Genomic DNA, 14,140 nt, shown 5'->3' on the forward strand with positions numbered 1-14,140 from the left:
GAAGTTCTCTATTTTATGCAAAACTGCATCTTCTGTTGGGACACTGTTCAAATAACAAGTCGTGGCCAGTTCTACTTTGTGCTTGTCGCAGGGCAGAAACTACAAACCAAAACATTACTTGCAGTAAAACTGCCCTTGGACTGCCTATACCCAAATCCCTAATTTAAAGTAGGCAGGTATGTGCAGTCCCCAGAATATCCCAGTTTCCTTTGTATTTATTCTCCATGCACTGAAGGGAGCAGTTTTGTGTTCACATTCTTTCTTTCTATGGAAAGAAAGGGAAGGAAGAAATGAACAATGGTAAACTTTGTATCATAACCCTTATAAATTAAAAATCATCCTAGCTTTGTTTTATGCCATGCACAGAAATTATAAAGCAGCTGTGTCCCGCAGGCAAATCTTAGGGAACTCACACATAGTCATTTAATCTGTAGCCGCTATGGGAAGCAGATGTCAGGGAAGAAGCATGGTTTCCCTTGTAGACAGTTGGTGGTCTACAGGAGGGAGCAGTCCTCCTCGTGCCTCTGGGCTGCGGCTGGTAGGGTGCCTCGTTCCCATTGCACTGGCCCGACGTGCACAGCAGAGCGCCTCCGAGGATCGTCAAAGATGCAGAGACAAAGCCAAGGTACAGGGCTTGACCTATCTCGTACTTCATCCCGTGAGGAAGCAGGGGGTTGTAGAAATCTGTAACTACATCGTTAGTGGTCCAGGAAACAGGTACCAGGCAAACGAGACCGGCCAGGATGAAGACGATCCCCCCGGAGACTGCGATGGAGGCTTTGGCAGAAGTCCCCTTGGCACAGCGGGTGCACTTCATTCCGACGACAGCAATCACGCATGCCAGCGCGGAAAGGACGCAGGAAATCACCATCATGGCACGGGCTGCTTGGAGGTCACGAGGCAGTGCGAGCTGGGAGCGGTGGACTTGGCACTGGTAGATGCCGGTGCTGTGCCAGACACACTCCATCCACAGCCCTTTCATATACGCCACAGCTGTTATAATATTGGTGCCTACATGCGCCGTTCGCCACCAGTGTGGCAGAATAGTAGCAATTAGTGTCCCAATTAGACCGAGCAGGCTTAGAGAGAAGCCAAGTAACTGAACAGCTGTGCTTGCCATGCTAATGTTTGTCCTGACTGGTTCCCTTAATAAAGCACCTCCACTCGAATTCCTTCAGAAAACACGGGCTTTTCTTGGAAGATATGCAGCTGTTTTACTTTGACACCTTCTGCTCTCCTAATAAAAGGTAATTGAGGAAAAAAGGAGTTAATTATTACCCAAATGCATTACCTCTCCAGCCAGTAAGGTGCATTCCAAGTCCAGTTAGTGCAATAATTAGCATAGTTATCGCTGTTAATCGTATTTTTGTGGAAGTAATAGGAAAGTAAGCTTCCCTCTTCCTTATATAAACAGTCTTCTGTTGCCCACTGGGAAGAAAATTCAAGACAATTTATGAAATGGAAAAAAATATTTTAAATTCAAATATTCTTCCCAGCAGACTCTTCAAAAAAACAAACATGATTTCTTTCTAAAGCAGAGAATTAGCTAGTGTTAACACTTGGAATGAATGAGATTTATAAAGTAGGGAACTGCAGTTTGCTTTACACGATGAAAACATTCCCAGAAGGTCATAGCAGGACTACAAAAACAATAAGGGTGTATTTGCTCAAACTAGGGAGCAACGAGAGTGATTTAAAACCTGTGGAAGAGGATAACAAGTATTGGATTAAAGTCACTTTCCTGACTTGCCAGTATTTCTTGAGGTTGCATTTTAATAAAGCAACTCAAAGGGGAATAATTTTCATTAGCCTCTGTGGAGTCTCAGCTTATGATTTTAGGCTGTGGTCTAAATGACAGCATGTGAAGCCAGATGTACATCATGGAGCTTCTGAGGAGCAACACCTTCACAGTTTCGTCGTGTATAAATTCTAGCTGGAAAACAAGGAACAGAAACTCTTCCTTCTGTATAAATCGCAGATTAAGTGGTCTTTTCCAATGGCTGCCTTGCAAGGTCTGTTATACATCATGCATTATGTGTGTGGGCAGAAACCTGATATTTTAATATATAAAATAACTGTTGCATCAAAATCCAACTTGGAATTCTGAAACAGAAACAAATTTAGGCTCCAATCCTGCAAAGATCTATGCATGTGCTGAACGCATGTTTATGGCAGAAAGCGTAAGTGTTTGCAGGATTGGGCCTTAGCAGGCAAAGGGAGGAAAACCATCTGGTGAAACTAATGAAGACCATTAGAACAACAAAATAACACAGGTCGAGGAAAGCGAAAGCTGGTTTACATTCACCTTATCTCACTAATGAGGCAGGATTGCTTGAGGTGTGCACCAGTGCTGATTTTTGTCTCCAGACAATGCCGTGGCATGCACTGATCTCTGCATAACAGAAATATGGAGTGTCTCTTCCCAGAACAACCCAGAATCCACCTTAGACCTTGTGCCAAAGGAAAGTAAAAAAAAATTGAAAAGCATGGGGATTGCATGGGTTAGGCAGGGCAACCACACAGACTGAGAGCCTTGTGCTTAGACACGCTCCTTTTCTTTTGTTTGGAGCGTGTCTTCTAGGCGCAGACGTGGGGTGGGGAAAATTGCGGTGTCGGATGGAGAGTCTGCCAAGAAGTACCAGGCCCTCAGACTAAAAGGGAAGAGCAAAACCAAAGGCCAGCTTTGCTTGAGCAGGGCTCATTTTAGGATTTTTTGGCCCTTCAGGTGCTCTGTAACTAATGCTTAAACAAAAACAAGCTGCTTTCTGTGGTTGTTGAAATAATTTGCCCGATTGGCAAATAGTGAGAAAAAATCAGAGGGTTTCTCTCAGAAATCCTTGTTTTAGGTAGGTGCTGGTCGCAGGATCTGTCTGCATTCTGCCAGGGAAGATTGTGTTTCATATTGCTCTCTTTGTAACAGCTATCACAGAGTACTGCAATATCACGGGACAAACATTAAGGCCAAGCACAGCAGAGGAGCACAGCAAAAGTAAGCAAGTGGTTGTCTCCATCAGTACTGAACATTTGGTTTCTGTTCCTGCCACTTGCTTGGCTGAGAGCTCTAGAAATTCTCAAACTATGATTGTTTTCCAGATTATTTGGTTTCATATATTAAGCAAAAGGAAAACTGAACTGCTGGGTTTTTTTTGTTTGTTTGTTTTGTTTTGTTTTTACATTACGCTTTGTTTCTTGTGAGGCATATCGCTATATCTAAGCATGCCACATGTTAGAGAAATCATCCTGGCAATATTCCTTCTAGATCAGGGAGAGCTAGACTTGGCTTTGGGGCACGGCACAAGGATGGGAACATGCCCAGGTCGCATGGGAAATCTGTCACTGAACTGGAGATGAAGCTGGGGTGTCCCCCACCCCACCCCAGTCCCAGACCCTAACCCCAGCACCAACTTTCATGTCCCTGCCTGGTCTGACTGTCCCCCACTCCCTTGGTTTTCTTCCATGCACACATCTGCAGGTAAGTGGAAGCCCAGGTTGCTCTCTGTCCGATTGCTTAGTCCACAGGTTATACCCATATATTGCGCACCTCTCTGGAGAGTGCTAAAGGTTACTCCTGCATGTTTGCAAATAGGCTTTCAAGGTCAGGCATTAGGCTTTGCAGCTAATCCCAGAGAGAACAGGATATAAAAGGTAAATGTGATTTACACCGCCAGTCACGTGAAATGGACTTCCAATTTAATGGAGGTCAGAATACCCTGGGGCTTGGCAGCAGCTATTTTTAGATAGTATTAGGGTGTTGTTTTTAAACATTAGCCATTAAGAGCCTTCTAATTTAAGAAACTGGTGTTAATTAGCCCACTTGCTTGGTTCAGGTTTTCCATGTGCCTTCTTTAGCCAGCTGCCCCTGGTGTTGAATAATGCCACTGAATGAATAATGCCACTGTTGAATAATGTTGAATAAAACCACTGCGGAGCTTCCACCGCTCCCTACCTGAAAGTGGCAAAGCCAGCAGAAACTGAATGCCTTTATCTCTAAGAACATCAATGGCCCTGTTAAAATGTCTCACCTTACAGCCTTGTTCCTAACCGGTTAGGTGAGGAACATGACCACCACAGAGGGATCAGGTGAATGGCTGGTTGAATATTTCTCCTGGGCTGGCCTAGTTAAATGCAAGAACAGAAGCATGTCATTTTTCTGCATGGATTGGGTTTGTTAATGTGCTTGAAAAATGAGAGAACCAGAGCCAGCTTTTGTGAGGAAGCAAAGACAATATCTGTATAGGGTAAAAACCTACGCATGTTGGTAAAATGGCTGCTTATCTGAGGGGAGCCAGTAGAGATACTGCCCCATGCACAACTGCTAGAAAAGGCAGGAATGGCTTTCTCAAACCAAGTACCTTACTGAAGTGGCTTGTTTCTTCTTTTGCCTTTCCCAGTCAGGTTCCCAGGATATGAAGCGCAAGCTTTTTCTCTTGGAGGAAGCCCCTTTTAGTCACGGTGGTGTCTATTTGCATCCCCTCCAGCAATAACACCGGTAGCATCCCGGTCTCTTGTCCCATCCCATCCCATCATCTCAAATAAATCATTTTTTTTTCATCCTCTTGGTGCAGTTTGGCCTGTGCCAGCATGAAGCTTTGAGACAGCTGAACTAAACCCTTGCAGCAGACCTGGTTTGATGAGTGCTGCTATTTTGCTGGGTGATGGATCCTAATGTCAAGGCCCATTATTGGACCAAGAGCAGGGTAGCATGCATGTTTAGGGTAGCCCATCTAAGCACTGAGTGTTTGTAAAATACTTTGAAAAATGGTGAACTGTGAAACTTTTCATTTCCTTGTTCTGCCAGTTTATGCCAACTTCTTTAAGAGCACACGGGTTGGAAAGACAACTGCCTTTCCATATAAACTGCTGTTTTGTCTGTTGCCTCTGTTGTACAAGAACAGCTATAGCTGGGATAAATCCTGGGCTGTACTTTCCACTGGGCTGTATCACAGCTGCATTAGCTTTGGGAGACATGTCTCCAAAGTAAGCTCCAAATAAACAGCAGAAACCAATGTCACTAATCTGGGTATTTATCCTGGATTAAATGACAGATGCATGTTTTACTGCTGCCTCTTTCATTGTTTCTCATTTTACTATTTCCCTACCCATATCAGTCTTATCCTTTATGTTTCTGTTCTTTCCGAGCCAGACCCTTGAACTGCTTCTTCTCATGCATGCAGACTTTGGCTGTGTTGACTCTCCCCCCCGGGGCTGCAGAATGTTCTGCTGATGGATTTTTATTCAGTCATTTTGGTATTTATCAGTGTACCCTTACTTACCTGTGCTTTCACTTCAGCCCCTCAAATTCTTCACCATTTCTCTCAAAAACTCTGGAAATCTGGCAATCTCAGCCTGTGCAGGGGAAGTGCAAAGTGTTGAGATGCAGTGGAGTCCTTTGTAGACAACCAGCAGAGTCAGGCCTGACGTGCTCCCCGTTGGGGACTTCAGTTCAGCCAGGCCCTGAAGTATGCACTCATTTTACTTGCTTTTTTAATCTCACACAGCCTGAATTATTAAGGTTGGGCACATGTTTAAGTGCCAGCTGAATCAGAGCTTAAGGCATGAACAAGCTGTGCTTTAGCTGGGAGGGTGGGCAAGGTTACCTGCTCCAATGCTTCGGGTTTGGCTGTCTCCCCATCGCCAGGCCCTTTAATTGCTAACTCCTTCTGAAATGTTTTAGGGGAAAAAAATTGGCTGGCACTTTTCACTCTCTAAGAAGAAATCCCTCCCTGTATGTGGGCGTGGGTGAGTAGATCTCCGGGAAATAAGGCCTGTAGGGCTTGCAGCAAAATTCTTCATTTTTCCCCTTTTTTTCCTTAAGAAGAGATTAGGAAATCAATAAAAGTTTGAAAGGCACATTGTAACCAGCCCTGACCCAACACCCACTCTAACCCCTCTCTGAGAAGCAAGGCCTAGCAGCAAAGTCTGACGTTGATCACTGCAGCACAGCTGTGGCGCTGCCAGATGTGCGTGAGGAGCATGAACCCCTCTTCAGACCCCAAAGCCCGCAGGACTTCCCCCGTGCAGAGCTGCTGGGTTTTAACCAGCCTGGTGCTGCCTCGTTGTTTCCTCCTGCACAGCCGGGCTCCTTCACACCAACACCAGTGCCATCTGCCCCTGCTGCTTTTTCGGGTCTATGTGTTGGCCATGGGTGCTGCCAGGGGTACCTCCATTCATTTTGTGGTTTGTTTCTGCCTGAGACCAGCCATACATTATCTCTGCACCAAATGCTCTTGTCTTTAAAATGCTCTTGCTTTGAAATATTCTTGAGTGGACTCCATTATTTTTTTTTCTGTTACAGAAGTATTTCACATTTTGGGTTTTGTTTGTTTGGTTGGTTTTGTTCAGGGGCACAAACCAAAAGATTAATTTTCACCTTGAACTTGCTTAAATGTCAAAAGACCCGGAAAAAGTAGAAACCACACAACCTGAAAAGTATCAGGTCCACAATTTGATCCCACATAATTTTACCCCCACATATTCGGGACTCTTGTCATCTCTGTCCTCTGGATAGCCAGTGGTGAGGTAGGTAGCTCAGGGGGTGGTTTAGATCTTTGCTGGGATGAGTTGCCATTCAGGCTGCCATCTGCTTTTTGGGGAAGATAGAGGCAACTGAGAGGAATGGGTCTCCTTGCTGAAGTGCTCCATGCAGGGCCTTATCCCAGGCCTCAGGGAGAAAGACCACAACATGAAGCTATTGTTATGGTATGAACAGACAACAAGGTTAAGGGATGAAAGAATAGTCTCCAGGATAGTCCCCAGAACTGCTCATCTGGATCAAAGCTTTCCAAAGAGTCCAGAGATTTTGAGCAGCTTAGTTTTTGGATGCTTAGTTTGAGAAACCATGAAGTGCTCAAATCTGCCGTATGGGGAGCCAGATCTAAGCTCTAAGAACTGGGAAACTTGAAGTCATTTGTCATACCTATAGCAGGGTCTCAAGGTCCACCCAAAAAAACTGTGATATGGAAACAAGAATTGAAGGACAAAATTATCTGAAAGCTAAACTTTGATTATATGAAAATGATTGATGTCTTCAGACAGAGGTATATATGCATACAATTATATGGTTGGCGCATGAACAAAAGCTCTTGTGCTTGGACCACTTGCAGCTCACATGATCTCATTTTTTACTGAATGTAGCCAAGGTTAATAGTTTTGAAAGATAATAAACATCCACAATATGGTAGAGGTTCCTCCATATAGTGTAACATAGAGGAGGAGATGATGAATAGTGCATTTATAAAATGCATTACATACAACTTGGCTACATAGTTCTGTCTTATATTTATAATATTAATGTCTTAAATGAGCATTGTAGCAAATATACACTATAAACCTTCATTTTCTTTCAGAAAGTCAATCCTTTCACTAAAATTGGTTTACTGAATCTAGGACATGTTTGTTTGCCTATGGGACGCTGCTAGATGAGTAAGCTTAACATGCTGGAAATAATGGACTCTTTTCTTAAATGTTGACTGTGGCTTTGGAAGAAACTCTTCTGGAGTTATTAGTACTTGTTTGGTTAATCTTAATTTGGATCCATCTGCATACACACAAACATTATGAGGTACTGTATATGTACATGATAAAGCAGCCTTTTTTTCCTTTAGAGCCTCTCTTGTTCTAGAGTAATGGATTTTATTCAGGGAAGTGAGACAAACGAGGCTGCTGTCTTGGGGGTTTATCTATGTTATTCCACAAAATTCTGAGGGAGTATTGGGCAAATCACAAATGCCAGATTTCATTTTCCGGGTGTACCAAACACAACAAGCTTGACTATTAAGAAATTCAGTGGGAAACGGGACAAGGTAATGTGCTATGAAATACTCAGTACTACGAAAATCAGGTATGTGGCTCCACTTGCTGAACACTAAACATTGGGTCGCATTTCTGATAGTTTGGGCTTTTCTTCTCCACATGCAAAGTGGAAATAATTTCAACTGAGGGTAAATTAATTGTTGTTTGAAACACTGTTGTATTACAATAAGACCACCAAGACACTGCTTTAAACTCAATGGAGCATTTCATTGGAAAGCTAGTATACAAGGAGAAGGCAAGATAACAGTTAGCATTTTGGGGGGTGAGATAATTCACAGTGTTTATACACAGTGTCAGTATGCAAAAAAAAATGTGCAAAACAAGGAGGCATGGGAACTGAAACTCCAATTGTTTGCCTACCAGTGTCTTTGTGGACCCTTTCCTTCCAGAATAAATGTAGCCAAATCAACATCAGAAAGTCTCCTTGTAGCCTGGCATTTGAAACAACCATATCCCTTTTTGGAACACGATCTGCTGGAAGCAGGGAAATTTTGTGCGTAGGCTGGGCTTTTATCAGGCCCTCAGATTAAAAGGCCACCACATCTGCAGAAAGGGTTGCAGCCTGAATGACGCAGAACTTACGGGGGGCTCCGTGCCCTGGAGGATTCCTGTCGGCAAGCGTGAGCTGGTAAATTAATCGCTGCCCAGGCAGATTACAAAAGTCTAACAGCTAAAACAGAGCACTTATTGCCCTGGAGCACTTAGATATCTTGGAGCTGTTTCAGCCCGGATGTCAAGAGCCTTTGGGCCAGGTTGTCCGCTAGCATAAATCCACACGGTGCCACTCAGCTGTGGGGATGGGGTGGCACCAACCCAGTGTTTGGGAGATGGAGGCTTTGAGCTGCGTCCCCCAGTCTGCAAGCGTGCGGCTGGCTGGCTACCTATTGTATCCGAGTTATTATAATTTACGACCAGCGTCTGCAATGCCTGCGCAGCCTGCGTGAACACTGCCTTCAGGTTACTCCTGGGTGATTTTGCCCAGTCAGATTTTAAATGACTCAAGCCCTGGAGTTTCTAACATTTCCTGTGGCGGGCTGCTCTGCAGTCTGGTACACTTCACCATTCAGAAATACATCCTGAGTGCCAAGCTAAATTCTCATGCTCCTTCTCCCAGCCATATTTCCTTGAATCAGCCTAAACAAATTACCTCGGTGATGCATATGCCCTGGAAATACCTATTGAAAGGTATCATACCTTTTTTGTTACCCGTGTCCCACCTAGGCTCTCTCCTTCTTCCTCTTGTCCCCCCACTCTCATGCTATTGACATTGCTCAATAATGCTTAAAATAGTTTTCATCCCGATTTAGCTTCATCTTTGTTGTAAGGTCGTGTGATATATTGCAATTTAGGTTGTCTTTGCTGCAGGACAGAGTTTTCCTTCAGCCACTGCTCAAACTGACCTCAGAAAGGGATCATGTTCCCAGCCTGTGTTATCCTTTGATACAGGTGCTTCCAGAAACTTCCCCTACTATGTGAACCATTGCTTTGTTGAAGACTGAAATTAGATTTGCAGGGTTTACACTGCAGTGCATAGCCTGCTGGGTGACTGCACCTTTGCAGCTTTCCTCTCCTTCTTGGGACTGCTTGCGGCTCTGAGCTCCATCCTGGGCATGAGCCTGCGTGGAGGGGCCAGTGCCCTCTTGTCAAAAGATCTAAGGGAGGAAATATGCACCCTGGCAAAACCTGAAACAAGATCTGGGCTGCCGTGTTTCACTCAGCAGCCACAGAACGAAGAGGGGAGGGGGAAAGGGGTGCCATTTGCTTGCTCTGAGCTAAGCTGCCTACTGGCAGCAGCTAGCCTCTGTGCAAAAAAAGTATGTGGATCAATCCTTTGCCTCTCCTTTCTGCACCAGTAAGCCTTCATCCCAGCCATCCACAGAGGCCACTCACCTTTTTTTTGTTGATTTTTTTTTTTTTGTAATTTTTGGTTCCCATGTGGTTTTTTTTGGTTCCATGGAGCCTAGGAAGAAAGATTTCTGCCCAGGCAGAAATGTGGGCTGAGCCCCTGAGCAGTATATTCTATATTCCTGGCTGTGCTGCACAAACTGAGCCTGGCCCGCATGGATGGCCAGTATGAGGCACTGGTGGCACCTGGGCTGCCTAGGGGGGGACACATGCTCTCAGTGCCACTGCCCACGCTTGGCAGATCCCAGCAGGCTGGCGGGCAATGCTGCTGTGAGTGGTCTTCAGGACAGATATTTGGCAGCCCCAGATCAATGGCCAACCTTCCCCATTCTTCCCTACTGATCTGGGTGTGTTGAAGATCCATCTGAGAAAATCCAGATATGTCCTAACCTGGTTAATGTGCCTAGGGGCTGTTATGGTGGTGGGCATTGTAAGAACTGCACAAGAAGATAAATGTCATTGCTAAAGCTGGAGCAGCGAGCTGGCATGCCCTGCATACCTCAGTGAGCTTGGGCTCATTTGTGTTGGTGTAAATGGAGAGCAGCTGCTCAAGCCCATCCTATTAAAGATCTGATACATCGGAATCAGACCTGACAAAGAGATCTTCCTTGCCCTTCAGTGTTTGCCTTAACTTTGGATTTGCAACACAGTCATGGAGGTTTTACACAAAGCTGTAGATCCTCAGACTTCTGTACCTACATGGGAGCCATATTTTATTCCTAGGCCAACTTAACCCCATTAACAAACGAACTGGCAGCCAAGTAACAGAGTGCTCAGGATGCACATACCGTGGCACCACCTGCAACATGCAAATTGGTGGGAGCACTGTGCTCAGGGCATCATCCTCCCTTTGAGCTGAGCACACCTGGGACTCTTCACTGCTGTGTGTTGCCCTCTATTTGCTCTGATAGCTATATCTGTGGCCCTGCGTGAAATTCTCCCCATGTCTTTGACACTTTCATTTGTCTTTCACTACATGACCAGAATAAATAAGACCATCAGCCACAAACTCATTTGTCTTTGCTGTAGCTCTCAGAGAGTGCTGTAATTATTTAACTTCTTAAAACTTTCACACTCTTACAACTCTCATAAAGTAGTTGTTTAACTCTTGATATTTTCTCCCCAGCTGTGATGATTTAATCTAGCCTGGGTTTTGAAAGAGTCAGCCAGGAAAACCCCACAGCGCAATACAGCTCATTTATAAGGATCGGCGTTTCTGCAAGACCAAGCTTGCGCTGCACTCTACATCTGTCTTATCTAAACAGTACCACCACACTGTATTTAGGTTTTCACGGTAAGTTAAACCACGACACGTAGATTTGAGAAAGTCATACATCTGGCCTGGAAAGATCATTCTGTATTTTAAACATTTTGTGGAACAGCTCCATATTATTAATTCAGGTAGAGCACATTTGTTTTGGGAGGTTTAGTTCTCTTGCCAGCAAGGGGGAAGCACTGTGGTCTCTTTACCACAGAAGTTCTTACCGCGCACAAAACCCCCCAAAATTAAGCCAGTCCTCACCAACTTTATAAATCACGGCCTTTCATAAACATCACAAAACTATTCTGATGTGAGAATTGTGTTATAACACAGGTGAAATTCCCATTCTTCCCCAGTGATGACTTTCACCCATAAGTGCGAAAAGAGCCAAAATAAGTCAGAAACCCAGCAGTGACAATTTATATTTCAAAATCAAGTCCTCTGAATTCCAAAGCCAGGAAATTCTTATAATTAAGATGCCTTTTACAGACATTAAATGCCCGATATAGTTTATGTTGCTTATTAATGGTCAACAAGAATACTTTAAACTTTATATTTAACACAGAAATTGCAAGTATAAACTTCTCCCACTACATATATTTGCTATTGCTGAGCTAACATTGAAAGACACATACTAACTTTTTAAATTTCCTGACTTTTATGATTGCTCAATTTTGCAACCTTAACATTATTTTGAAACTAGGATTGTGTAAAATTTTCCCCGTGAGACTAAGAGAACTATGTGCTTTTGAAATGTTGCCTTTCTATAGCTAATTTCCCTGGTTTTGTGTGTTGTTTTTTTTTTAACTGAAAATCTTGCAGACAGGAGCAAAATCACAGGACCTCAACAATAATCAAGTGTGTTTCTAATACCCTGGTGCCTTAACTTCTCAGCGTTTGCTGGGTGTTCGCGCTCAGGTGCAGGTGTACGTCTGCGACTGATCACAGCCCTGTCCAGGAAAGCACTTGACATCGCTTGAACCGCTCTCATGCTCAGGATGAAGCACTAGCTTAAGTGCTTTCCTGTATTGGGGAATATCTATAGAGATATTTAAACTTGAAAGGAAATTGAATTTAATTGAATTTAATTTAATTGAATTTAATTTTCCTATCAATGCATGTGGGATTTGAACAGGTGACGAATTACGTCTAATGGCTGCTAGTGTGTGTAGTCCCTGGACATGAATGGGAAATTAATTCTTTCTGTCTATGTGGAATCATAAAGCAGCGTAATAAGTAAGAGAAACTGTGCTCATGTAAAACACAGCACAGGTCGTTCTGGGTTTGTGTCCAGACTGTTTTGCAACTCATGTTACAGATTTGTTTCTGGGCCCAAAGCTGGCTCTTTTTCTGGGGGTGAGCAGATGTCAGGAGCTCTTCTCTGGGGGAGTAGCTCTTCTTCTGGGGGAGTAGCAGACACAAGCAATATTTAAAACCCCTTAAACAGGATTAAATGTTGTCTTAAGTCTGGTGCTGGCTCTCCACACCCCTCACGGGATGAACATGAACGCTGTAAGCGAAGGGAGGGCGATGCCCGTCAGCCCAGCTCCGAGGGTCAGTACTACGGCGCAGTGCTGGGAGGTTCAGGCTTTGCCAAGAGCACGTCATCCTCTTCCCTGTGCAGCAGGACAGGAACGGACACCCTACGCCCATCTTCAATGAACTGTTTTATTGCTAACACTAAATGGCGCATGACTCTCTGCCTAGAGCACGTGTTTAATGTTGAACGTCACCAAATGAATACAACCGAGAGTTGCAAAGGAAAACCAATTACTTTTTAAGCAAGGGCAAATCATTTGTGCTACAAGGAGCACTAAACCTTGTGGAAGCAAAGGTCTTCCAAAGGGCTCAGCATCACACAGGAAAAAATGATTCACGCTACTAGTAGCTGGGTTTTCAAAACTAGGCACAATGACGGGGGTATTTATTTAATTTGGAAAGTACTGGGTGGCGCAGGTTTGTTTCCTTTGAATGCGTGTCTCCCTGGATCATGTGCCAGTGTCTTTTCATGAGCTGATGAATGTATCGAATTTAGGTGCTGAAAGGAACAGGAGACACTTTTACTATGTTCCAAAGAATGGGAAATATGGTTTTGTGGGTTTATTTTTCATTCATTTAGGTGCCGTCCGGTTGCCCGCTGCAGATGCCTTTGTAAATATCTGCAAAGGAGGGACCTTTCGGGAACTAGCAGCTACTGATACACTGCACCCAGCAGCCAGAGCCAATAGAAACATACCCAATGTCCTGGATCTCTGTTTTCATTTCTTTCTTGTTCCAGTGTAGCCGTGGATTTTTCTTCCTGGCTTAGAGGTAAGTGCTGCCAAGCAGCCAGGCTGAGTGAGCCCTGCCCTTAGCCAACTGCAAAATCTGCAAGGGGAATGGCGGTGTCCAGGATTGTCCTGTCCCTGCTCTCCCTCACAGCTGGCCTTACTTCAGGAATCTGGTCCCAAGGGAGGAAGGGAAACCTGCCATGGTGCTCCAGGTGCCCTGGGGCTGGCTAGCCACATGCCTGGGGCTATTACAATGTGGTTGCCCTGCTATTACTACTGCTATTATAATGGCAAACCGAATCCTTGCATAACGACTGAAGGATTTGACCATTACAGCAATGGCACTAATATTGCCTTACTATTATTATTTCTGGTCTCTTACTACCATTTCCCATGTCGCATATTTCCAATATGCTTTTCAGAGGCAGCCACATCTTCCAAGGTCTTTGTCAGTGCCCGCTACAGAGATGGGAAAAGCCACACGATAGTCTGCCAGAGCCTAACACAGCAATTAACCCACCGGTGCTTCCTTGATGCGGTGGTTCATGATGATGAAAGCTCCAGACCTGCTGGCTCCAAGGAGTTACTTTTACTGTATCAACTTTTCACGTGTAATAAAAAGTACAGCCACATGAGAAAATGAACTTATCTATGTACCCCCAGGTTTCAGAGAGCAAAAGGCTGCTAAACCAAGCAATGTGATTAGGAAAAATAAGGAAATGACATCACTTAATGGGAATGTGCAGTGCATAGAAGGAATCAATAAATAGTTCCCAGGAGTTACCAAGGGCTGTTTAATGCTTTTTGGATCTAAACTATCTAATCCATACCCTTTCTGTTTTATTTGTCCTCCGTTCTATCACATATCACTGGAATATCATGCATCCTGTGA

The 14,140-nt window shown here is 44.2% G+C and overlaps 1 protein-coding gene across 1 annotated transcript; it reads right to left on the bottom strand.

Moving 5' to 3' along the window:
* Positions 1-409: 409 nt before the first annotated feature.
* Positions 410-1,120, bottom strand: CLDN14 (claudin 14). Its single transcript, XM_035545939.1, has one exon. The coding sequence runs from the start codon at positions 1,118-1,120 to the stop codon at positions 410-412; it is 711 nt and encodes a 236-aa protein (XP_035401832.1).
* Positions 1,121-14,140: the final 13,020 nt, after the last annotated feature.

This window comes from Cygnus atratus, chromosome 1, assembly GCF_013377495.2.
Source record: "Cygnus atratus isolate AKBS03 ecotype Queensland, Australia chromosome 1, CAtr_DNAZoo_HiC_assembly, whole genome shotgun sequence".
NCBI lineage: Eukaryota > Metazoa > Chordata > Aves > Anseriformes > Anatidae > Cygnus > Cygnus atratus.

Excerpts from the sequence above, each read along its gene's own strand:
- CLDN14 (XM_035545939.1), bottom strand. The coding sequence starts at position 1,120 with ATGGCAAGCACAGCTGTTCAGTTACTTGGCTTCTCTCTAAGCCTGCTC.